General features: G+C 43.0%; 1 protein-coding gene across 1 annotated transcript; it reads right to left on the reverse strand.

The window, feature by feature from the left end:
- Positions 1 to 1727: 1727 nt before the first annotated feature.
- Positions 1728 to 25532, reverse strand: GPI (glucose-6-phosphate isomerase). The gene is made up of 18 exons (XM_075433693.1): positions 25308 to 25532; positions 20539 to 20629; positions 19526 to 19594; positions 16539 to 16658; positions 14009 to 14092; positions 13771 to 13917; positions 11942 to 12013; positions 10859 to 10903; positions 9956 to 10009; positions 8965 to 9025; positions 7249 to 7292; positions 6870 to 7022; positions 6382 to 6511; positions 5942 to 6018; positions 4496 to 4624; positions 3892 to 3967; positions 3743 to 3809; positions 1728 to 2169 (listed from the first exon to the last, which is right to left on the reverse strand). Exons 1-18 carry the CDS (start codon positions 25424 to 25426, stop codon positions 2046 to 2048), a joined length of 1662 nt encoding a protein of 553 aa, XP_075289808.1. The 5' UTR covers positions 25427 to 25532; the 3' UTR covers positions 1728 to 2045.
- Positions 25533 to 27109: the final 1577 nt, after the last annotated feature.

Consider the following 27109-nt stretch of genomic DNA (forward strand, 5'->3'; position numbering starts at 1 on the left):
TTTTTATCTTGCCTTTGACGCCACAGAGGAGTCGCTCGCCCTCCGGGCTGATGAAGCGGCAGGCTGCTGGTCAGCGTGCTCTGCCCGTCCCGGGGCAGCTTCACCGCAAACAACGCCTGGCAGCCCCTGGAGCTGCTCCCCGGCAGGGCCGGAGCCAGGGCCCCGCCCGCGCACCGAGCGCCGCCGCCTCCCCGCCCGCCATGCCCCGAGAGGAGCCCTCGGCCGGGCCGCCAGGGGGCGCCCCGCCCCGCGTCCCTCAGGAAGGCGCGCGGCGGAGAGCAGGGGGCCCGCACACGGGAACACCCTTCCGAAAGGGACGGGGGTTTTATTTTAAAATAAACTGGGCGAGGAAAGATCCCCCGCGGGAGCACCACCTCATCTCACACACAAACACCGCCTCCGTCTCGGCGCTGCGTCCTGCTGCCTGTCTGGAGCCGAGGCAGGCAGCAGAAACACCGAGTGTCTTCTGATCGGCTGCACCTTTCCCATCAGCAAACCCTCCGCAGGGGAAGAACCAGAGGTTGTGGAAGCAACACGAAAGTCGGAGAATAACCACAAAGCCAGGGCATACCCACTGCTGCCTTTCTCCTCCAGGCAGCGTTGCTGGGGTCTCATTCAGAAGAGAGGAACAAACACAAGGTGAAACTGTAGAGACCAAACAACGGGCTTTTCCAAAGTGACCATTCACATCCCAACAGACACCGACAGAGAAAGATCTCACTTCACACCCACCTCTACAGAAAGAGGAGGAAGCTGTGCTTTAGCAGATGCTTCTGTACAGCCAGATGAACGGTTTAAAGCCTGCTATGAAAACAGGATGCCTCCCTCTAGTGGGTTCTCTTTTTGTGACCATGTTTTAAATGGAGAAATTGCTTCATACAGCCGACCAAAAGCACAGCATTAAGCAGCACCACATATACTTAACCTAACAGCCCAAATCCATGCAGCCAGATCGCCAAGCACTAGGGAGCTTGTTAGTGTGCCACATCAAGTGAGATCAAGCCAGGGCAGCTGTGCAGCTAGCACCCATTACAAGATGCAAGCTCCAACCTTGTAGCCACAGTAGCACTCGTCATGAAGAGCTCAGGGTACGAGAACCACAGTTAACATCTCATTTTTCCTTTCAATGCTCGTGTCTTACCTTTATTAGAGGTGTTACAGAACAACAGCCAGAGCATGCTAGTCTGCTAGCAGAGAGGGTTAACAGTGGTAGAGAATGAAAGCAGATAAGCAACTTGTTTACAAACAGTTAAGTTGTTCTCTGTTCTTTTTTTCTCTGTTGGAACAGTGATGTCAACTTAAGAGTGAGAGAAACTGCCTCTGGAGGACACCAAAAATACATTTCTTCTGCCAGTGATCCCAAGCTCATGCTTCAAACACTCTCAAAAACTGTCTGGAAAATGAACGTATCACTGTCACTCCAAGAACCTCCTTCCTTTTTGCACAGCTGTCCACAGCAGTTTTCCACAGCTTATGGAGATCTTTTACCAAACATCAGTAAGACTTTTCACAGCAGCATCACAAAAACCTGTATCTTGCTCAAATGCATCAAACCATGCAACCTGAACAGTCTACAGTCGTAGATCTGATTCTCTGAACACATTCCAGTTTCCAGCTTACAGCAGAACCAGTCCAAAAAGACAGAAGTTAGTTTACTTGGCTTCAGAGGACCTTCCAGTCAGTGAGGCAAGTGTTATTAGGTCTTCACTTCAAAGAGATTGAGGAAGTTTTACTCATCCATCATACCTTTTATTTTCTAACATCAGTATGTAATCATCTTTAAGGAGAGTTGAGGGATAAGATCTGAGGAACATACCAGCTGCACTTTACAGATTAACAGCCACAAAAATAGAAAGCAACTATACAATCTCTGTTTCACAAAACTAGTTTTCATTTGTAACACCTGACGCAACAAGATGAACCGTAACAAGTGAAGAAGCTACATCTGTAAAGTGCTATTTTGTTAGAAGTAGCTAAAAAAGCACAACTACAACAGATTTGGGTACTCGGTGGTTAGATTGTCGATGTCCTCCAAATCTTTCCTTTCAGGCTCTGTGTTTTTTGATGAAATTGATGAGCCCATTTGTTGAGCTATCATGAGATGTTACTGGAGCATCTGACTCCAGTTCAGGCTCAATTTTCTTGGCAAGCTGTTTTCCAAGCTCAACTCTACATTTCCAGAAGTAGGAGAAAAAAAAAAGAGGAAAAAACAACATTAGTGCTAACAACTTGCAGTATTTACTATAAGCCACTGACATTAAAAATATGTGCCAGTAAAAAGTAACTTGACAGTGAACAGACAGATGTTTTTCCCTTCATAAATTACTGATGAGGTTAATATTATTCAACTCTGCCATTCATGAACAACTGGAGCTCTCACAGCTGCTTAGCAAGCAGACAGCTCTCAAATTACACGATGTCTAAAGAAAGTTTCGTTAAGGAGAGTCTTTTCCCCTTCAGTACTCATACATGCTGCGCAGCCTGCCCCAACGCAGAATGCACTCGGCTAGCTGCTGCTCACTGCTGAACATGGCATCACTCCGAACACTCCATTTGTAGCACCAGGACAATAAACAAGAGCCAAGTGGCAGGCCTGGAAACCTTCCCCAGCAGTACAGCACACTATCCAGGAGTCACAGCCAAAGACAGGCCAAGAGCTTCTGACACTCCAACAGCTGCAAGAAACTAGGCTGGTTCTACAGCATCCCCATATTCCGTTAGTTTTGGATGCCACTGTAGATTTCAGTATGCTGCAGTAAAAGCTGTACTTACTCCTGTCCCAACTCCTGATTTCAGTGTTTATAGCAGACAAGCTTCTATTAGACAGTTTTCCATTTCCAATTTCTACTACAATATTTTACTTAAAGAACTTGCTGTGGTAGTACAGCTCTAAGAAAATATATATAGAGACCTATCTCCTCCAGCCTTTAAGAGAGCTCAGTGTAAACTGCTATTCTAGGCCTGCAGAGCAAGCCTCCCCTTCCAAATAACTCCTCACAGCACAAGCAGGTTTCACCTGAAAAATCTTACTAATTTCCCAGTCTTTCTCCTATGTAAGTCTTCATACTGTATGTTGTACAGTTAATATCACTACAGATTAAAAAGCATCTGATTAGCTCCTGATTAAGTCTTCCCTTTTTTGAAAGTGACAAAGTGAAAAACTCCCTGTAAAGCTGCTGTTCTTCACATGGAGCTCCACCATGAACCTCGGTCACAGGTGCAGCCTTGCACTAGACCCAGGGCTCCTACACATGAAGACATTTGCCAGGAATGTTCTTGTATCTCCAGTACAGGAAAAAAAAAAAAAAAAAAAAAAAAAAATCAAGAGATGCTCAGTCTTTTGCTTAACAGATGCCATTCAAACTGCCTACTAAATGTTTTTAGAAGTAAAATAATTATTTTTTCCCTTCCACATGGGAAATTATTTTCCCTTTCTTATTCTCAAGAGCATGTATTGAGCCTGCTTGACTATTTTACTCATTATTACTGCCTCTTTTCATTGTATTTTTTAAGTCAAACTAAACAAAGGTCCTTACCTAAAGTTGTATCTACAAAGGTCATTATGCATGGCTGAACAAGGATACATGGTGACTTGTCCCCAGAAAATCTGTTTTCATTTCAAACTACCCTGTAATAATTTGCTCTAACACTTTCTCCCCCCATTGTCTTTTCTCTAAATCATGACAGATTAAAAAAATACCACAGTCAATAAGTATATAAGAAACAGATCAAGGAGACTTACCCCCACTGGTCATAACTGTTAATATCCCAGACAATTCCTTGCACAAAAATCTTGTGCTCATACATGGCTATAAGCAGAAAAAGATTTATCAGTAAACTTTACCAGAAAGTCTTAATAAGCACTCACAGATGAAAGATCTATTTACTTACCAATGATGGCTCCAAGAGTGAATGGGTTGAGTTTTGTAAACATGATGGAATTGGTTGGTCGATTTCCCTCAAAGACCTGTCAACATAAGAGTTACACTGTTGTCTAACATGTCATAACACTTATAACAGAAACTTGCAGTTTCTTTTTTCCTTATAGCCCACACTGGATTATTCGTATTAGCAGCCAATACAAAACCCTGAAATCTTTAAAGGCTAACACCCTCAAGTACAAAATTGTATCATTTTGATGTTGTATTAGAAACACAATGGCAGACTGTTATCCCCAAAGCACCACTGCTGGCTACTGTGGGCTGCAGAGAGAAGCCAAATACAAGCCAGTATCAGTGCTGAGATAGTTCACCTCAGCCTCAGAAGACTTCCAGACCAGCAAGCTTTGGCAGGAGTGCCACTCACAGACTGCTCCACTAGACTCAACTGGGTACAGCCTGCAACGCAGCCCCCACAGCCGTCAGGACATCAGCACTGAGCAGCCACAGAGGACACTGCCCATCAGCAAGCAACAGCGAGCAGTCGACCTGCACAACACCCGCACCACCGCAGCATCCGACTACGGGAAAGCTGCCAAGCAGCAACACATAGTCACCTTATGGGGAAGAAGCTTCTCCAGAGCATCTCCACTCAGACCTGCTGCTTGAAGTTCCTTACGAGCTTCATCAGCAGTCTTCCCTTTCATCAAGGCCTCAGTCTGAGCAAGGAAGTTGGCCAAAAGGATCTAGCAGGTAGAAATAAAAACATGAATTCCAGCAACTGTTTCCTTAGCCAGAATAGTGATACCAAGTGCTTGAATCTAGACAGAGGCTTAGTCTAGAGTTACAGCTCTTGGCTTTAGCACTATGGCAATACATGTGCAGTAGTTTTAAACTGTATAATGGCCACTATCACTTGTGGCCTCCAAGTGCCAGGAGACTCGATTACTATTTTAATAGTGCCCGTATCCAAAGACAAGCAGGACTCTTCTGCAGAACTCTACCCCTGCTGAAGCCAACAGCAAGGCTCCCAGTGAGAGCAACAGAGCCAGGATTTCACACCCCCTCTGCAACTGGTAGAGTCTCTTATCCCATTCTACACTGTATGCATGGAAACCAGGTGCAACAATTAGTTGAAGGTAACCAAGATATACTTGCTCTCTATGAATGAAAATCCCCACAGCATACCACATACCAACCCCTACCAATACAGTAGGAGTCTTTAGTTTACTGTTCTCTGCCTAGTGTTTGCAGGACAAAGCCACATGTGGCTTTGTCCTACCAGTTGCACTGAAGAGAAACTCTTAACAGCCAAATGAAACATTTTCTCCCCTTCTTTTGCAGAGTCATCTTCTACAGGTTTCCCCTGTACTTGGTGTTACTCAACAAAAACTATTACACAATTTAAATAGCACTTGCAGTCTGAAATCATGACAAGATTGAAATTTAGTGAGGAAAGATGCTTTTTCTGAAATATGCAGCAAGTAGTCCTGGACACGTCTCCACCTATAGAACTTAAAATTGTTAGACGTTGTTCACTGAAAATTCCTTAGTTGGATGATACATTAAACTACAAAAAAATTGGACTGGTTAAATATCTGCATGTAGAAGGCTATCACCCTAGCTGTGCTAGTATACTCATTAAATTTTGTCCTAGAGTTTAAGACTTGCAACAGCATCTCCAAGGAAGCTTTCATCAGCTCTGAGAATTTGCTTCTTCCTACTCTGCAAGAGTTACACTCCTTACAACTCCTACAAGGAATTTTCTCTCCAAATACTCAATTGCTCAACTCTTTCCAGCCTCAGTAAGCCAATAGGCCACACCACTGATCTGCCTCAAGAACTGCAGTTGCAACTTCAGGAACAAAAATACCACTGTATTACAAATACTACATGTAATACGTAATTATAATTTAGGTATCTTCAAACCTATTGTGAATGTTCATAGAGCCTGTGTGAATAGTTTCAAAGGGACATCTAGAAATCTCACACAGCAATACTGAATAAGCTTCAATACCTTCAACCACAAGAAAACACTGGTGCCCTGACAAAGATCTTGTTACCTTGTGATGCAAGCCATTTCTGACTGGATGCTGGGTCTGGACTGGGATCAGGAAGTCACAGGGAATCATGCGGGTTCCTGTAAGAAAAGCCGTGTTAACAACCCTGCAACAGGAAAGTCTTAGAAAGTCATCAATTCCCAGCCCATTGTCAGAGCTACTGGAAGACTCAGCCACTTTACAAAGCTTGCTTTTTCTTAACAGCAGGGAGAAGTGACAACACAGCTCAGTAGTTTCAGCTCTAGTTGGACCCTCCTTATTGCAGAGGTAAAACCTGCATCTTGTAGCCTTCTAAAGTCATTAACTAAGAGCACCACAGCAATCTAATGCTAGGTTAGATGAGAGCCCAACCTCTAAACCAGTGTCAATTCTGCAGACTCTTCCAGCTTTGTAGCCTTTCAGAATTTAATTCCAAAACCAGGTATTGAAGAGTTTCAGCTTACCTTGATGAATGAGCTGGTAAAAAGCATGCTGCCCATTGGTGCCAGGCTCTCCCCACACAATAGGGCCGGTACTGTAGTCCACACGAGAGCCCTTCTTGGTAATGTACTTGCCATTAGATTCCATATCACCCTAAGTGGGAAGCGCAGTATTACTTTTCTTGCAGAACCACACAGTACAGTGCAAGCTTCCACACATACTTCAACCATAATTAGTGCTGCTTGTCTACAGAAATTTCATAAGTATCAGGGATACACCTGCTTAATTTACAGACACCAAGACAATGGAGGTGTGAGGGGGAAAAAAAAAATCTGAATTAACTGAGCAAATAGGCTGATAGCAGTCTTGGCGCCAGTCTCTTTAGGCCCTTGATTACATGATTTAAGTGGCTGCAATTTTAACCTAGAAACACGCATTCAGGTTCTAGAACCAGGACAGAAGCACATCTACGTATTTGCCTCTTGAAACCTTTACCCCGCCTGAGCCTTACCTGCTGGAAGTAGGCAGCAAAGCGGTGCATGTATTGGTCATAGGGCAGCAGGGCATGGGTTTCACATCCGTAGCAGTTTATATACCAGATCCCTAGCATGGCCAACAGAACAGGCATGTTCTTCTCCAGCGGGGCAGTGTGGAAGTGGTTATCCTATGTGACAAAGAGAAAGACTTACACTTTCTACTAAGCAAACAGTCATCCCTCCCAGCTCTTAAATTACTTTTATTCTTGTTTCGATCCAGGGAGAGCTTCCCAAGCACAGTCATTTCAGAAGCACTGAGAGGACAGGCGGAGCTGAACTTTAGAAGCCAACCTGCCTTCAGTTATCTAACAACTCTGTTAAGAGGAAAATCTGAAATGGGCACCCCACACTCACCATCCAGTGGGCTCCTGCAAGCAGGCTCTCAAAGTTGTCAAAACCTAATAATGGAAAAAGTCAGTTTGCATTTACTATTACAACTCAAACTTGATTTTTTTTTTTTTTCTTGCAGAGACAATCTTAAAACAGTTGAGATTCCTTGTATGCAGCAAGGCTCACAACTACTAATTGAGTTTAAAATTGCCGGTGGACCACTCCTGAAATTTGCATCCCATACACCAGATATATTTAGTTATGATTAAAGCCTGGACTTCAGAGCAAGTCCATGAAACACACTTCAAAAGCCTTTGCCTAAAATCCCCATTCAGGCACAATGAGCAACTGGAAGGAAAACAGAGGCATTAAAACCAGGCTCTGTGTTAAAGGCTATGCAGTTTTCAGCAAGTTTGAACACTTAGTCATTTCACAGCCACAGTGGGACACATCCCAAAAACCAGGGCAAGGCTAGCACAGCAGGGATTTCTGTGTTGGTCCAAGGAGAAACAACTGTAATAAGGTCTTCTCAAAAGGAAAACGTTCCCCCCCTTCCCTGTTCTTTAACAATTCACCTGAATTAATTTTGCTCTATAGTTAGGGTATTGAAATCACCATTCGTTTTCACTAATGAGCAGTTTTAGCCAATAGCATCATTTCCTGCAAAGCCAGAAATCCTGATTCTTATACGGGAAAAAAAAAGTGGGGAAGTGTTCAGCAATCAAAGCAGCAGCTCTACCTATGGTCAGAAGCCAGCTTTGGGAGATGAAGGATGCAAGAGCAAGAAGTGCAGATAGACTGGCATGTCAGCAATCAGCACCAAGTCTTTCTGACAGCAGAGATGAACAGTTCTTTGCAGACAAAACACTAAGTGCCTGACTGAAGTTTATCTTGCTGTTCACACCAGTTTTTCTACACATGACAACTCTTGTTCATCTCATTCCCAAAACACCAAACCCAATGCTTTTCTTCTAACCTCAGCCAAAGGGAATTTCAGTTTTTATTTAGAAAAATAAATGACATCATGGTTTCAGATTTTAAATATCTGAAAGAAGTGATAAGGGAACAAATGCAAGGCTGCCAAACAGCCTGCTCACCGAGAAACAGCAGTTCTTAGAGCTCTGACCTTCACTGCACTCTCCACCTGCATTTGAGATCTGCATCAGCAATGTCAATGCTAGCCCATAGCAATAGCACAAGTAGGTGGGGATCAATTCAGAGGGTCTATGTTTGCTCCACCATCAACTGCAGATAGAAACAGCATTCCTGTTCTACGCTATAGGGCCTGATGATACAACAAGTACTGGGGACAACGAGCTCGTATGCAGAACTGGAGACATAGGATTTTGATGTTTAGTGTGTATGTACTCACAGAAACTAGATAACCTACTCTTAAATAGTTTAGTAATGTCAGTTGCAAGGTCTATTTTTCAACACTGTCACAGATTTACATAAATCAGGCACTTTTGGCTGTGCAAGTGACTAAAGAGATGCAACTTGACTATGTGTACCTAGGTATGGGTATTTTTCAAAACTACATTTACAGTATTATAATCTCAGAATTTCCATTGCATTAGAAACTGGTTTTAGTGCAAACATCCAACTACTCAGAGTACGTTGGGTAAAACAGTATTTGCCCCAAATCTGTCCCACAATTGAGTGTTGTTAACACACTCCAGAGTTCTATTCCTGAAGCAAACAGAGAAATTCTGGGCTTTGTCACATCACAGGAAGACCTACCGATATGCAGGGCAATGGAGAGACCAATGGCAGACCACAGCGAGTAGCGGCCACCAACCCACTGAAAATAAAAGATTGGTTTAGACAGGAGACATGCAAGGCTTTTTAATTCAAACTTGTTCAAACTATTAGGAAATAGCAGCATGCATTTAGACTATTTTCAGAAAAATCAGTATTCTTTCTGGGGATAATTTACTACATGTTATATTGCCTGGTCAGGGCAACTTGCACCGTACAGTAGCCCCCTAATGAATCCTTCAGTATGCATTTTTTGAGACTTCACTTGTCCAATTTATATAACATCTGTTGAAGCAGATCCCCTGATGATTCCAGTTCACTTCCAAATACTAAATTTGCAGCTTGTATTAACCAATTTTCTAATATCATTCCTCTATAGGTAAAGCCTGCTTCAGCAACATTATGACACTATCTAGGGAAAGGTAACGTGCTAGATAATTCCTACAGAGCAGCTGTAAGATCTAGCCTGTGAGGCATATAGTCCATGAGACAGAAACCTGTTTCTGATTAAGGGCCAAGACTAAGGGCAGTATACTTAAAACATGCATCTGCTATGAAATATCAAATCAGGCTCCTGTTTCTGATGTTTGACCTTTACAGGCCTAGGTTATATACAGCAGACCCCAACTGTCAAATGTCACAGCTTATAATAACTACTTACACAGATGAATAAGCCAAGACTTGTATCTCCTGTTACCCAACAGCTGATGAGACAGCCAAGAACATAGAAAGCTCCTCTTCAGACCTTTAACTGCAGGATTTTAATGGAGCGGCCACACAAGACTGTTTCACTTGCCTGACATGTTCTCAATTCGCCTTTAATTACGAGCGTTCAGATGTTTCAGTACAGAAAATACATCTACTATGATTTAGGGGTTTTGGCAATTTCCTGACACCTAGTTAACATTTTCTGAAGCAAGTTACATTATTCTAACAGTTAACATCTATCATACAACATTAGACATTTACTTACATCCCAAAACTCAAACATGTTCTCTGGGTCAATTCCAAAGTCTTTAACTTTAGGCTAGAATAAAAAAAACCACATGTAAGAGCACCATAAATAAACCCAACATTCTCAAAAAGCTTTATGTCTAGCAAACAGAAAACCACAAGTCAGGTACTTACTAAATACACAATCCCCCAATTCCATCCTCTATTTTAAAAAGACATAGCATCCATCAGAAAAAAGTGTACCTTCATTTCCTGGGATCACTATCACTATTCAGTAGTCTCAAATAAGATCAATAACATACACTCATTTTCTGCTCATTCTAAGTGGCAATATAGTTAGGAGTCGGACTGACATTCAGTTCACATTTAAGAGAACCAGAATGGAAGAAAGGAACTTCCAACCACAGTATCTGACAGCCTCTCAATTATTGCACAGTCTTTTTCTAATTACTATGGGTCTTTCTACTTCATACTTTTGCATGAAACACCATGTCAGGGTACATTATACTCATCACTTGCTACAGGTTATTCACACAAACTACCTGCATCACTTCAGCACTTACCTGAGGAGTCTAGGAGAGTAGTAGTTGTTCACATAACTGCATTCACACACACTTCAGCAATTATAGGTAACACTCATTAATAACAGAACAGTTATTTCAAGTGTAAGAGAACTTTATTTCAGATTTAAAGCTCTAGCAGAAAAAGCACAAATCTATAATGAAGGTCCAATCTTGCTACAGTTATTTACTCTGCAAATATTTCAGTTATTTTCAGTAGAAAAAATATGCTTCCCTTCAAGAGGAGGGCTAACTATTGGTATTCAAGTAATGGTGTCTTAAGACAGTCTCATTTTAAAATCAGTGAGGAAGTCTATCGTAAAGGTACATAGAAAAAAATAGAGTAGATTTGTTATACTTACACCATTGGTAGACAAGGCAACAAAATGCTTGGCCACAGCTGAAGCCTTAATAAAAATAAACCAAACGTTAGCTCTAGAACGCTAAATATATTGATTTCTAGTCATAGAGCTGATCTGCAACCACTTACATTTCAACAAAATATCATTGACTATCAGTTATTTTTGTGTTATCAACTTGAAATCATTCACATTCAGCATGGGATTTGGCAGCATGTCTGTCTGAAGATAATTTTCTGATAATATTCTCACAAAGCCTTCTGGAAGCAGTCACTACCTAGAGCAACATACTATTTCCTTACGAATAAGCTTATCAGTTTGGAACATCACTAACACCATGTTGGAGCAGACAGAATTTTTGTACATGTGCTACCCTTCCGGCTAGGGTCAAGATCAAGACAACTGGGATTACTGACAAATCACAAGCTCCACATTCAGACTTTGTTCTTTTAGTAAGTGTTCTGGTGAACAAAGATGAGTTGTCTGCAATAGTAGTGTAATGAGGAATTTCAAAGCCCAGCTTTTAATCTGAGTACAGCTACCCTGACTGGAACAGGTTAAAGATCATCTTCATTACCTGAGCAGGCAGTATCTGCTTTTTTCTTTTAAAGGTTAGAAACAGGAGAGAATGAGTCAAATACAATGTTTCTATTCATAGCACAGCCATCTGCCATAGAAGTGTCAGTATATCACTCCAACCATACCTTCATTTCTAGGTTTTCAAGATTTGCCAAGAATTGGAAAGTAATGCCACAAAACCACTCTATACTTGGATTTCCATGTCAGTGGTTCCACCAAATTATTAGCCAGCTCTAAGGTAAATGCTACACTATTACTTAACAGGGGAATAATGCATGACAACCGTCTATAATGATAAACTAGTGGTTTTATCACTTGGATCAGACGTAACAGCCTGTCACTAACCACGAAGCACTGAAACATTACATGTACAGCATTTGCTGAGCTACACAGCTTATGTTGGGGCAGCTATTGGCTCTGCTCCAAAAGGCACAAAACGACCAGGGAAAAACTGCACAACGAAAAGCTGTTGCCTTCTGTTACGCAACCTAAACGTATTAGACTTACATCATTAGCAGCACGCAAGAACCACTCTTTAGCCGTTTCTGCATTGGTGATAGTTTCTTGGGTGGTGAAAGTCTGCACATCAGAAAACAAGGAAGTATGTTAGACACAGTAAAGTTGAAACAACTCGGGCTACTAAGGCATCACATGTTCCAGATAATCAGAGCAGAGTGATTCTAGATATTCATAACAGACAGCTGCTGCCAGATTTCAGCAAAAAAGCAAGCTTATCAATCCAGCAAAGACTAGTGCTGCTAGATTTACCTATCTGGTTTTAAACCAGCATAGATCTGGAACTAGGATAATTCCCTCAAACTGTTATGCAAAACCCTGAAACTAAGATTTTCTATTTCTGTCTTTCACTAAATACAAAGTTTTACCATTCAACTAAAAAGGAACTAATTGAGCATGAAAACAGGATAACCTAGCTGGATTGTCCTCTTGTTCTTCAATTCCTACTTTTTCATGCAGAAACACTCGTTTCTGCTAAGACTCTTGCCATAATTTTGTTATGCTGATTAGAGGAAAACATTTTCCTGCTTCATGAAGTGTGCACAGAAGTTTAGTCATGCAGTTTTCCAAATATCTACAACCATTCTAATTTACTCAACCATCAAAATTTAGCTTTAAGGGTGAACACTAGATTCAACCTACTCTCATCCATCTCCAGAAACATTTCATTATGAAACACAAGCGTCTAACAGAAAACAAAACAGTGCCATTCATCCTCTTCCAAGTATATCCAATTATCTAACTACAGTCTGGCAAACAGAAATTGAAGTGTTACTCTTTCAATTTGGCAGTCTTCTAAGCCTTTGAACCGTGATCCTTGAACTCAATTATTCAAAGAGTCCATTAGTATAACTTTGTGAAATTTCCTTATTACTCCAGAAGTTGTTGCTCGGTTGCACCACTGCCAAGATAACATAATGAGCACCACCGCAGAGCACGGCCAGCATTACACACGTGTTCGTTTGTTGCAGATTCTGTTTTCAATAGCAAAAAGGTTCTACTGTGCTTTACAAATTAAGGTGACCCAAGTTACATAACTATGGAGTTTGTCTTCATCACTTTCCTTTACTAAGACAGAAGCATTCCTCCAAGGAAGATGGCAGCTAGCAGTTATGTTTACAGAGTAAGTTATTAGCAAGGCAAGACTTTAAGGCAGCTATTAAGTCTGTATTTAGAAATAAGTATCATTTTATAAACCACCACCAGACTATCTTTGGCTCTTTGTAAGTATAGAAGCTTAGTATTTATAAATGCTGAGTTCCTTGAGCACTAAGTTATTTAGGTGAAGATATTCTGTTACTACCCTAAAACAGAATGAAGATTCCCAAACTACATGCAATTCATTAGTGTAAGATATTAATGCAAAAAACAGAACACTGTCGAGAACTAACATTGTACTTAAGATAAAGGACCAAAAGTAACCTCAAAGAAAAAGGAAGAAAGGAAACAAGAAGATCTTGAATTTCAAAGAAATAACTACATAGGATCCTAAATTCCACCCACGGAGAAGTACAGTAAAATAAACTTTTTGTGAATAAAGCTTAAACCTGTGTTGACTGAGAAATACACCCTAGACAACATGAAATTGCTCATGTCTTACTTGTTCAGGTTAACCCATTTTCAGCACTTGACTTCTGGATCCCCAAGTATTTCAGTAGGAACACAGCTCATACTGCAAGTTTAGGATGAATCACAGCAGGCCTGTTCAGAAATAGTCCACACTAGAAGCCCCAGCCTAGATCTTGCTGCTGACAGATCTCTATTCTGACCAGATCCTTTACAGTTAGAGAAAGTCACACCTCTGACTGTATTAGACATACCTTTGAGGCAATGATGAAGAGCGTAGTTTCTGGTTTAAGCTCAGCCAGGGTTTTGGCTATATGAGTACCATCAATATTGGATACAAACCAAACACGAGGGCCTCCCTTGGAATATGGTTTCAGGGCTTCAGTTACCATCAAAGGGCCCTGGATAAAAGCAACAATTAGATTTTACCTTCATTGCAAGCATGTACAAACTCAAAAAGATGTGGAAGATGTACAAAAGTCAGGAGCTTACCAAGTCAGAGCCACCAATCCCAATATTGACCACATCAGTGATTGCCTTTCCAGTGTAGCCTTTCCATTCACCACTACGGACTCTCTGTGGCAAAAAAAAAAAAAGTATTGCAGTGACTACTTTATACCTACAGTAAAGTTAATGATTCTAACACTGTAAATATGCTGTGTTTTCAGGCATTGTTGTAGAAAGTCCACGAAGACAACTTCCAAGCTTTTAGACTTTGAAGTCCACACTCCAAGCTACCTTCTCAGCTAGACATTTGGTTATGTCTAAGATGTTTCACTAAGTGCTAGAAGACTAACGCACATATTTAAAAAACACACTGCAAGATCAAACTCCCCTTCTGGGTGGACTGCCATAGCATTTACAACAGTGTTGGCAAAGGCAAGAGAAATCAAGCTAAAAATGAAAAAATCTTGGGCATTAAACTATTTCGGACAAATATTTGAACTCAAAGGGGTTCTTTAAACATCTTTAATTAGAAGCAACTTTGCTAATTAAGCTGAAAGACATTAAAATATGAATAAAGCCATGGAGACAGAGATTTATTGGGAAACCAAACATTCAAAAAGCTTTTCTATTGCATATATGTTTTGCATTAAGATTCGTTTCTGGCCTTTACCTTAACAGCACGTAGTACAGGTTTCTGCTCTATTCTTGCTGTTTGAGCCGTTACTAAGTGTTCCCACAAAGTTACAATAATTAATTAGTATCAAAACACTGCACTGAATTTTGTCCATCGTGAATCACCTATGCACTGAATTTGTTCCAATCACGAAAGGAACCTTTCTAGCATCAGGCGTACTTTTACATACATTGGGCAATTCTGAAGCAGTTTTTCTACAACAAATCACCTGGTTATGTTGATAGTCACTCTCTTTCCCTACAGATGTTTCAGCTAAGCTTTTTGTTTTTCCAAACAGAAAATCCATTTTTAGTATACAGCATTCCTGTAGCCTGTAGACAATATTGCCAGTTTTAGAATCCTATCTGCCTAAGCAAGTCGGCTCAAACAAGCATCTCTGTTAATCCTTCCAAAGGAACACGATTTTTGTTTTGCAGAGAAGATACATCTCCACAGAACGCGATATTCACAGGCTCTAACAATTGAAACCACTAGCAATAGAGGGGGTAGCACCAGTGAAAGCTCTTGTTTTGCACTACCAAAACCTTCATCAGCTAAAAACCTCTACAGTGGAAAACAGACCACTGAATTTCTGTGGCCATTCAATTCTTACATTATCTGAAGAAACTACCAAGTTCAGACCAATTAGTGTCAGTTATTGTGGTTTTGGCATTTATCCATTAGGAACTGGAGGTAATCCAGGCTCATTTTGTATAGATTCACAAGTGTGAGTCCGCAGTGACACTGGCCGCTGCCAGCAGTATAAGATTCACAACAGCAACCAAGCAGATACAGTTCCTCACAGTCCTATCTAAAATGCACTAGAACTATTTGGTGAGCTTTTACCAATTAGTTTTATCACACATAAATTTGACTTTGTCAGAGTGCTCCATGAAGTTCTTCAGAGCATTTCCTCAACTGATCTGACAGATGCCTACATTTCAAAGATGTACAGAATCAAAGAACAAACAATGATATTTGGAGATAATGAACTGCTGTATTTAACCAGAGAACAAAAAAACTTTCACGCTGCAAACGGAATAGAATCATACAGGAATCTGACCTAAAGAGTTTCTTAAGTATCATCTGGTTTTAAGTAGAGCATAATCAAACTGCAACTGAGCTGGGAGCTTCTGCCTCTCCTGATATTACACAAATTTTAAGAGGCAGTTTCTACTCAGAGTCAAGTAGCTGAAAAAACAGCAAGAAGATAAGGCAGTATTTGAATGATACTTAATGATTTACACGCCTTCTGAAGTAAATGTGAGGTTACTGCTAAAAAAGCAGTATCTCAAGAGCCCATTAAAGAAAAATCCAACTGGGAACAGAGAGAGAAAAGTGAATCATACTAAACTTCAGGCTTGTTCAGCCTGAAGAAGAGAAGGCTGAGAGGGGACCTAATAAATGCTTATAAATATCTGAAGGGTGGGTGTCAGGAGGATGGGGCCAAGCTCTTTTCAGTGGTGCCCAGCGACAGGACAAGGAGCAATGGGCACAAACTGAGGCACAGGAAGTTCCATCTGAACATGAGGAAGAACTTCTTCCCTCTGAGGGTGATGGAGCCCTGGAACAGGCTGCCCAGGGAGGTTGTGGAGTCTCCTTCTCTGGAGACATTCAAGACCCACCTGGACAAGGTCCTGTGCAGCCTGCTATAGGTGACCCTGCTTCAGCAGGAGGGTTGGACTAGATGACCCACAGAGGTCCCTTCCAACCCCTACTATTCTGTGATTCTGTAAACCCAGCTCCAACTCCATGCTTCAGCTAGAGCTACTATAAACCTTGAAAAAGGGCACAGTAATTCTTGTGAACCAGCCTACAATCAGTGCCTCACAATATACATGTAAGAACCTGGCTGGGTATAGAACAAATACATGAAAAATAAGCTATGGTGGTACTTTATACCTGGCAGAAGTGTTTCATTTTGTCCAACACTTTGTTTACTTCTGGAACAACGTCCTTCCCATCTACAAGTATTGGCACATTGGAACGATTTCTTAGTGCAATATGAAGCACAGCTCGGTTCTGAAACAAGAAGGGAAAAAAACAGATGAAGCTATTTCCAAATTATAGCTAGGGGACATAGGCAATACAATCTTCAAGACTTAAAAATCCTTTAGATAAACTGGAATTAGTAGAGCAGTAATCTGTGTGCATACATACACACTCATCACCAGCTAAGTCATCCTCTCACTTCACAGAATTCGTGCAAAGAGCTTACAGAAGCATGTAATATGCAAAGCACACAAATAGCTCGTTTGTTTACTTGGTAAAGAAAGCTCAAAATCCCTTGAAAAGCATTTAATGATTGAGGTTCAGAATTCAGCAATATTCAGTACTCAGTGATTTTAATTATTTTGGCATGCTTCAGGTACACAAGGATGAAGTTGTTTCCTATTAATGACAATACTGAAAATCAATTACAACAAGCAGCCAAAGTTATTTTCTCAATTATCCTAAGTAGTCCATTTCATTTAAGAAGAGACAAATGTATTTAAACATTTGACAAAAAAGGAATACAATAGCCACATTATTCTATCCACTGCCCACAATTAAATGTTCCCCGAATACTTGCACAACAGATATGTAGGTGGTAGCTGTGTTACGAGGAAAATAATGTTAGTATGCACCACATTATATTAAGTCTCCACAGCTGCACACAAGTCAAAGCACTGAAATCTGGCCTGTGGTTCACCTGTTCAGGAGCTTAACAGCTTTAACCTAGAACGAAGAAGCTGGTCAATACTAATGAACAAATTAAAATCAGTCTGCTCTACCTCATTGTTTCTCACTACAATGAGAGGCATTATGAGACAAAGACAACACAAACAATACGAACTGCCAAGTTATGATTTAAATACCAAATGCTAATTCAAAAAAAAAAAATCACTGAGTTTGTGGTTACCAAATTGAAATATGAAAAAGCTCTTTCAGTTGCTAATTATCAAAGTGCACCCACCTAAATTTGGGGTGAATAGAGGCTTTTTTTATTTTGCAACACACAGCCATGGAATGGTATTATTAGTTAAATACTGCTCACTATCAGGCTTGAAGGAAGCTTTGCCTTGATCAAGAGCAGCAGTCATATTTGACCTGATTTCTACTGTTAAGTATTTTCTAAACACCGGGTGGGCTGTGAAGACTGTCCTCATAACGAGTGGCCAGATACGAGTTACCTTGTAATGCACCGTCTTTGTGCCATACCACGCTGCAAGTTTTAACTCATCTGGGACAAACATCTGGCAATGACACACTTGGGTGCACCATAAAGAATTTCCACATAAGCACACACCATGCAGCCAATGCATGCAGCACCAAATACAGACAAGTCTTAAATATTTAAGACAAACAGCTAAAAAATGTTCTAAATTAGAATAAGAGTAATGGACAAGTCAGTTCTTGCCATTAAGCAGCTTCCTTCTGTCTTATTGCTTTAGGTTTATTCAGTCATGCTGTTTGACAGCATCCTGTTGTTACGGTCTCATGACCATTTCACATTGTCCACATGCTCATACTCCAGAGCCAAACCAACTTCATTTGATATTCTACACCAACAATAACAATTAAACAAACCAAATCTAATTCCAAATCAACACCTGACTAAACGAGAAACAGCCTGATAATGAAAAAGATGTTTTTAGACTCATCACACAGGTAATTGCTACACAAAGTTGCCATATCAAGGCAATAGCAAAACAGGCAACAGAAGCCAAACACACTACAGCTGAATATTGTGTTTAAGTGTTTTCTGTGAAAATTGCATCCTGCTAAGAAGACTTCAGCTGCTGTGTTTGCTCTCATGTAAATATTGAAGAATAACTCCATAATATACGGTCAAAGATGGGCTAATACTGTAATAATTTGTGTTACATAGGGCTAGAGAGAACCAACACCCAAGAAAACAATTCTCCAGGTAGATTTAGGACTTATTAACCTCTTTTCCCACTTCCTTTTTTCACTAGCTAGAATTACATCTGTGAATCGAAGGCATTAATACAGAGGGAAGAGGAACCACTTCTCCAGCGAAGCTTTATCTGTTTCTGAGAATTTTCAAACATGTTGCATTCACAAACAATGCAATGTCCAACTGCCGAGTTATTTTAAGGACACAGCTTGTGCAACAGCTAAATCAGTCAATACCCAAGTCAAAGGAAATACTGCTGTCTGTGAATTTACCTCAAACACACCACACAGCACTTAATATTTAAGGCAGACTAATAAATCACACTATACTGTTGAATTTCCAGTTTTCATCCTACTTTTAATTTCAGACAAAAGCTACAGTTTGTTTTCTGTACGTTTTAGTGAAGATTTAACCATAATTGCAACCTTCAGATCCACAAAGAGGAAGATACTCGTCCTTTTACTGAAATAGGTGACTAATTTCCTAAGACTGTTTTATAGTCTCTACTGTTAAATGTACCCAAAGATAAAAGCAGCATCAACAACCCAAAGCAGAAAGTCTTACACAATCCTCACTACAGCTTTTTAGGCAGTTTACGAAGCCTTATGAACACTGACATTAGGCAAAAGCATGTAAGGGATACCTGGAATGCAATACTCTGCTCCACGCCCTTTGCAAGATCTAACTCATCTTCCTCTCTACAAAAGGAGGGAAGAGAAGACAAGAAAAAAAATATACCACCAAAATCCCTAAAAAAATTAAGATGTGTGTTGAAGGGAGGATTGAATAGCTTTAGTCACACACATTGTCTTCTGTCTTTTTGTCAGAGCTGTAAAAATGGCTCATGTAAGTAGCACAGCAAACATTACAGCCATTCCAGAGTAACAATTAGAGTAAGCTTTCTCAAAACTTCTTACACAGATGCATGAACATCCCAAATGCACAGGCACAACTGAGGGGAAAGAATCATGGACAGAAATAGCCTCACCTCAGTGAAGTTGATCTTCTCGCCGCTGAACATGCGCTCTCTGGCACTTTCCACACCTCTTGACTTTGCCTGAGAAATGTAAAAATAGATTTCTCCTAAAAATAGCAAGAAGTCAACATGCACTACAAAGGTCCAGCTGCATTAAAGAGCATGAACATTTACCACGCAAGACAATGAAACAAACATTATAGTATTAGATTAAAAGACCTACTAGATTCTGGCTTAAAAATCTATTCTCTTCTTTTAAAATAAGTATTTTTATGGAGGCTGTTTATTTTCTTAAGAGGTTACACAGTAACATGTGTTGAATGACCAAGATGCAACAAATCTATCTTCATCACTCAGTTTCATCTTGTCATACTGCTGCAGGATTCACTAATGAGTCTGTGTACCAGCTTCAATTTTTTTTTTTTGTTTTTTTTTAACTGAAGAGTACCAAAAGTAATTTTGCTATGGCTATTTTTGCTGGTTCTTCCCTTTTTAAAAATCTGTGTCCTGTCTGGTCTAAGCCTTTGGCTGAAGCAATAGTTAAGGAAGCATTATAAATATGGACATCATGCAAAGTTGAAGTTAGTAACAGAAACTTCTTTCTTAAAATATGTTCAACTGCAAGTGAATCTTAAAACTAAGACTGCATGACATACGAAGCATTGTTTGTTACAAGTATAGAAGACATCACCTTCTCTTACAACTTTATTTCATCTCCCTTACTTTACAGCAGACCTTAACAACAGCACCATATGCCAGCTGGTCTGTTACACAGACAAAAAAAAAAAATCTTCGCAGTGAGCACAAGAAACAGATCTGCACATTATAAAACAGCCTGGTACCTTAGGGCTAAAGGCTGAACAGTGCCAAGACTCGTAAACAGATGCCTTTTAACTTTGATGGTCTCTCAGATTCCGAGCTAAAAGTAAGCAGTGCTAGAACAATCATTTTCAGGTAAAACTAACTTTAAAAAAAACAAAACAACAACACATTTTGTTGATTAATCCAACATTTTAAAGAGTTACCAGCTCCATCAGCATTTTCATCACTTCTTCTGTAACAAGGTTCTTCGAATAATCCAGTAAGATATCTCCATGGTCAGTATTCAGAGACAAGCTGTCAAAACAAACAGGTTGTTTAATTGCACACTCCTAAAGAGTGACTGTTTCAAGCAAGACAATAATAACTCCTCTACAGATTACAAAATCATTGGAATCACAATTATACTAAGTTAGTAAAGCTGACCCAAGGGACCGATCTGCACCACAGGTTTCATAAAATAACTTACTAGTGTGTTGTTTCAGATGAAGACCTTGGTTTTCAACAGGCTAAATGACAATGTTCACTTTCTACTTGTGAAAGACCCAATACAATGAAACATACTTAATGTGCATCTGGACAATAACATTGTTTTCATGGAACCACTACCATTCTCTAGCAATAATTAGCTTTTTCCTAATACATCATAGGTAAAAAGCTTACCATATTCTTTTGCTGCTAAAATTAAACTGTCTTCCTAAACATCCTTTCAACACATATAGCTATTCTTTTATATGGAGACTTGAACAAGCCTGATTTAAAAAAACATACAACTTCACCTACAGAAGCGTTCTGTCAACTACTATGCAGAATTAAACCTCATTTGTGCATGGTGTAGTCTCACCATCCTCACTGACTCAGTGGAAGTTTCCATATATTTTAACTGATCCTCATCCAAAAGTTACAGCCTAACACTTCAAAATACCAGCACTTTGAGGTTTGCATCCGAGATGAAAGACGTAAACAGTAGTCCAGCAGAAGCCAAGTGAGCCTGTTTGTATTTATTAGCCTTGTATCTAGGCAAGCAGTTCTACAGTCCCCCTAGTCCTTTCAGCACAGTTTCCTACCCATTTCTTCTTTGCAGTAATTGACAGCCAAATAGACACATTTAGTCGAACCTGAAGAAGCCAATTCCTGTCAGTAATTCAGCAGACCTTCCATAAAAGCACAGAAGGCCTGTTATACCTTACGCTCACTTTCACACCACACACGCAAGCACCAGGAAATTGCACACATCTAACTTCTCAATGTTTCTGCACTGTTTGTTATCTCCCCTGCTTTTTCCTTCCCCATACTTGAGCACAAAAATATGCACTGTTATTTCAGTGACCACATATGCCAGAGACTTCACAGGGACAAACCATGGCACAATTGCTATTGCAAACAGATACAGCATGAAAGAGCAGGCAAGAACAGAGCTGACCTTGCAATAACAGCAAGGCCTAGACATTTGGGTGGTTTCATTAACTGGAGGAATAACACAGTAACATGTCCTTTTCCTGGTCTTGAAACCCAAGAGAGACTAAATAGGGAAAGGAAGGGGTCTTCAAGCACAAGTCTTACAAGAGCATTTCTTTTATAGGCGGGAAGATGAAGCGAGTAAGGAAAACCAGTATCAACACTGTTAACAACCCTTCTCTTCAGTGGGCTGCAAACAGTAATCCTGAAGCCCTGACCATCCAGCACAAGGACACCGGGAACAGGGCTAGCGAAGGGAAGGACTGTTACCTCCCACCTGCCAAATCTGCCATTTATTGATGCAGTACAGAGGAAAAGTAAGAACAAATCCTGCAAGTCTCTGCTTGAGATTTGATGCAACTTCTTTACAGCCAGGTCTCAGACTTGAACACGTTTTACCAATGACACAGCAAGGCTATTAGTATAGTAATACTCCTTCAGTTTAGAGAAGCAGAACTCAAAACTCTCATACTACAGTTCAATATAGAGAGAGAAGTCTTTCCCAGTGTTCTACTCCATGAACATGAAATCTGGACAGCTTTTTCCTTATGTTTACCTGACATACGCCTCGCTTCTACAATTCACCGTTATCTTACTTACACGAATAAAGATCAACCTCACCAGACCTAGGACAAAGCATCCCACGAAATTCTGGCTGGATGCAAACCACCAATCATTTGAAGCAACTGCAGAAAGATGGCTTCCCAAGACATTTAATGCAAAAAAGCAAGCAATGGCTACTAGATCTAACTTGCCCACAGGCAAGGCGGAACACGCAGCATGCAACAGTCATCTCAAACCCTTACACCAAGGGATCCACCCATTACTTCAGCAGAAGGCCAAGGGCCTGCAGCTCAGCTGCGGTCTGCTGCGCTGCCCGTTCTGCACTGCAGCAGCTAATGGCAGCACTGCCCAGGCAGAATCAGAACCCTGTCACGTCAGCCACATCCACACTTCAGCCACACAGCCCTTAATCAAAAGGTCACCTGCAGCATCTCCAAATGATTTTATCTCCCATCTCAACACAAACGAAAGCAGCTGTATGCAACCCCTACACATATTATTACACCTGGATTCCACAGTGGTACGTTTCCCATTTAGATTGGATCCTTCTGATCCTCCATAACGGACAAGCCAACTAGCAGGAGCGTAACACTAGTGCTTTGTATTTTGCACTTGTTATTTGCATCCTAATCAGCATCCACGTATCTCAACTGCCGAGTTTTACAATGGCTGCATCACACCAGGTCTCAGCCCTTCAAAACTAGCAGGGTTTTCCCAGGGAAAAAGCCATGTTGTGAAGACCCACTGCTCCTACCAGAGCTCATGTCTGGGTGGCAGAGAACACCAAAGGTGTACCCCACAGGTCTGACTACACTCCCCATCATGAAAACAGGACACACAAATTGTGAGGAAGAAAAAAGGACCAAATGAAGACCGGACCTTCTATCTATATTCTGCAGGACACCGAGTAGAAGGTTCTTACAATAACATTACACAAATACTTGTCCTCAGATATAAAATATTCAGATTAAGAATTATTCACACCAGCCTGAAATTTCTCCAGAACCAGTATCAGGAAACACTTTTACATGGGTACAGGTTTACCTTTTCCTTCTAAAGGAAGGGAGACAGTCAATGATTTTACGGTAATACCCAACAGAACTAACTGAAATGTATTCATAGAGATTAATTTCACATGAGGAGAGCGGTGCAGACTACAGAGAGGACCTTGTGGCCAAACCTCCAGACTGCTTAGGCTTCCAACAGATGTTAACTGGCTTCCTCCTGCTGATTGGGCTCATAAAGCAGCAACCAGCAAGAAGTGGACAAGCAGATCTATCAAACTAACCCAGGCAGTCAGCTCTGCAACAGTATTTCGCCATGAGACAGTTCTCCTGGTAGCCCAGAATGTGTAGCTTTATCAGAAAACAGGACTGAAATCGTGAAAATAAAGGATTAAGATAAACTTAAAACACTTCAACTGTTTCCTATCCTTATGGGCAGCACAAAAGGACATTAAGTCAGGCAGCTATTTGAAACGGACATCCTCAGTAAAGAGTGTTTCACAAAAAAAAAAAAATCAGACAAACACATCCTAGGAGATACACTGACTACTTTGAGCATGGAGAAAATGTGTTAAGAGATGAGTACGTGTGCCTGAAACAACAGTTGTCAGATATCTTCGCCTTGGTTAACTCTACACAGTGATGGTGTAACACTCAAAAAAGGTCCAAGTGTCTTACACATTCACAAGAGCAATTAAATACAGGCTGTTTGAAACAGAGTGTATTTTATGGTTAAAGTCACTTGGGTAATATTAAAGCGACAGCCAACAAGACTAAGCTGCAGTGCTGTCCCCAACAGGAGTACTCGCTTCAGCCATTCAGGGAAGAACCTCATAGGAAACATCTTGATTATACTTTTTGATTTTATTTAGCTAGCTGGCTTCATCTTCCCTTCGTTCCAAGGACGGTGCCAAATTCAGCCTCCTGGGATATGCTGGAGACAAGGAAAACGTGCAACCAGCACTAGGTGCGAGAGAGGAGTCAGTAGATTGCTGTAAGACAGCGTTAGTGAAGCTCTAACAGCATAATGAGTCCTGTTAGAAGAGCCGGACGAAGCCAACACTCCGAAAAATGAGCACACCTTTTCTATCAATGCCAATGACATTTAACTCTGGCATAGCAGTACGCAGGACTTCACAGGCGATGTTTAGCTGCTATTTCAGAAGTGCTCAATGAGCTCAGGAGGACAGAAACGTCCCTTTGCCCAGGACGCTAATGAACAGCTCGACACTAACAAACAGCTCGAGGCATGCGGGATGTCGCGTCCTCACACCCGAGAGCAGCGGCTCAGCATGCCCGCACTGCCCGGGCTCCCCGCAGCGCTCGGCTCAGGGGGGCTGGGGGCACAGCCCCCCGCACGGCCCCGCACCGCGGCCCCCGCCCCCCCCCCCAGCGAGGAGCCGGTCCCAACGCAGCAGCTGCGGGACGGAGCGGGGGGTGCGAGCCCCGGCCCGAGGCGGTGCGGCAGGTAGGGGCACGCGGGCGGCCGGGTCCTCGCGCTCCTATCGCGGAGCGTGTCGTGACTAAGCAGGCGGCGGCGAGGAGCCGGAGGACCCACAATGCCGCTGCGCCAGCCGCAGCCCGGCGCTGTGCTTCCCGGCACGTACCCCGCTGCAAGGAGGAGTCAAGGGCGAGCCCACGCCGCCGCCCTCACCGGGGGCTGCCGAGGAGCGGCCCCCCCGCCCCGGCCTGACACCGGCCCCCGGGGCTCCGGGGAACGCGCGGACCCCCCGCCGGGGGCATCCCTCCCTCCGCCCGCGGCGAGGCCCCGGCACCCACCCGCGGCAGGGCAGGAAGGCGGGCACCGCCCCCGGGCCTCGCAGGCGGAAGTGCCCGGCGTGCGGCAGCCCCAGGGCCTGGCGGGCCGCGGCGGTGGCCGGGCAGGGCAGGGCGGGGCGGGGGCGGCGGCTGCCCCGCTCCGCTCCTCGGCGGGGGCCGCCCGGCCTCACCTGAGCTTCTGGAAGCGATCCTTGTCGGCCTCGAACAGCTGCCGCAGGACGAGCTTGGCGGCGTTCGCCTTGTGCCACTCCACCAGCTTCTTGAAATGGGGGTCTCCGGAGAGCGCCATGGCGGCGGCCGCGGGGGGCTGAGGCGGACGAGGGCTCCCACGCGTGAGCGGCGAACAGGACGAGTGGAGCTCTGCCCGCCGCCCCCGCTTATATAGCGGCGAGCTCGGCCTCCTGCCGCCGGCCCCGCCCCGGCCGGCCGCCCGCCCCTGCGCCGGGAGGGGGGGTCGACCCGCGCTGAGGGGAGCCGGGTTTCCCAGTCACGGGGCTCCACGCCAGCCCCGCAGCTCCCCGGCGCGGGCTGGTGCTGCGTGGCGCGGCCCGGCTGAGGGGACGAAGGGCCGGGGCAGCGCGGTGAGGGCAGCGCCGCTTGCTCCGTGCTCCCAGCGCCGGGCCGCGGCGTGGGGACACGGCTCTGCACCACGCACACCCCCCCCCCCCCCCCCCCAAAGCGGGGCCCAGCCCGTCTGCCGGCAGCATCGCGACATGGCGGCGGCCTCCCGCCGGCCGCTGCCCGAGGCCTGGCGGGCCCGAGCCCCGCGGGCTCCCCGGCCAGGGCAGGGCAGGGCAGGGCTGGTCAGGGAGAAAAGGCCGCTCCGGGCCTACAGCAAACTGCTGGTGAAACGCGGGCGTGGAGGGAGCGTCTGGCGCTCCGGAGGCTGCGCTCAGCGGAATAAATCCGGGAAGGCGTTGTGAGCGCCTGAGCCCCTGCACGCGTCTGGGCCTAATGCGGAGTCACGGAGTGTGGGCTTGACTCGGATCACTGAAATCACCGCCCGGGTCTTAAGCAGCAGAATCAGCGTTTTTCTCCTTGCTGCAAAACAAAACATCCCTAATTAACCCTGAACTATGTTAACAAACGTGTACCTCTGGTATAGTGGCAACAGACTGTCTAAAACAGGTCCTTCCTTACCTCACACTTGTTTGTTTCTGAGGTTTGCTTTTTCGGAGTTAAAATAACTGTTTAACAGGCCTTTTTCTGCAGCAAAACTAATTTTAACCACTTTATAGGTTTCTATTTTTTTTACATTTTTGAAGGCCACTCCCATCCCTGCCCATCACAGGCCTGGGCGATTTCTCCAAGGCAAAGCTGCTTCTGTCCCACCGCCTTACTCCGCCTGCCCATCCCTCAGTGTACGTGGTTCCCTGCGCACCGTCACCTCAGGGAGGAAAACGGAATGACAGGTAACACTTGGACGATGGAGCTGATTGCGCAAAGAAGCACACAAGTCCCCAGGAAGTCTGTAAGAAGCCACTTAGGTCATCGGGCACGCTGCCATGTAAACTTCACACATTCTCCTTCCTTTTCAAGGCCTTTAGGATGAAACCCTCAATAATCCTAGACACCTCAAAGTCTCATAAGGAGAGAAGGCCGTAGTCACGCCATAACTCAGGATGTAAAGTTCTTTGGCCTAGTAAGTATCTCCTGTTAATCACAGGGGAAGAACAATATCCTTTTTAAAATGTTAGCCTTACTGATAGCATTTGATAGTCAGCCATGAAATACTGCTGACTCACCTGCCTGATTTTTCTCAAATCAGGGCAAATGGGGGGTTCATTAAAGCGGTCTCACCACATCCCTACCAAATCCAGGGATTCCTTACATACATTTTTCCTGAGTTTCTCTCCTGCTACCAAGCAGTAGTCATTGTTCTCAGAGCACCTTCACCGCTTTCCACTGATTAGCCTCAAGCCCAAGTTCTGCCCTATATAAAATTTACATTCACTTCCCTTGCAGGTCTTCC

This window comes from Opisthocomus hoazin, chromosome 12 (genome assembly GCF_030867145.1).
Source record: "Opisthocomus hoazin isolate bOpiHoa1 chromosome 12, bOpiHoa1.hap1, whole genome shotgun sequence".
Taxonomy (NCBI): Eukaryota; Metazoa; Chordata; class Aves; order Opisthocomiformes; family Opisthocomidae; genus Opisthocomus; species Opisthocomus hoazin.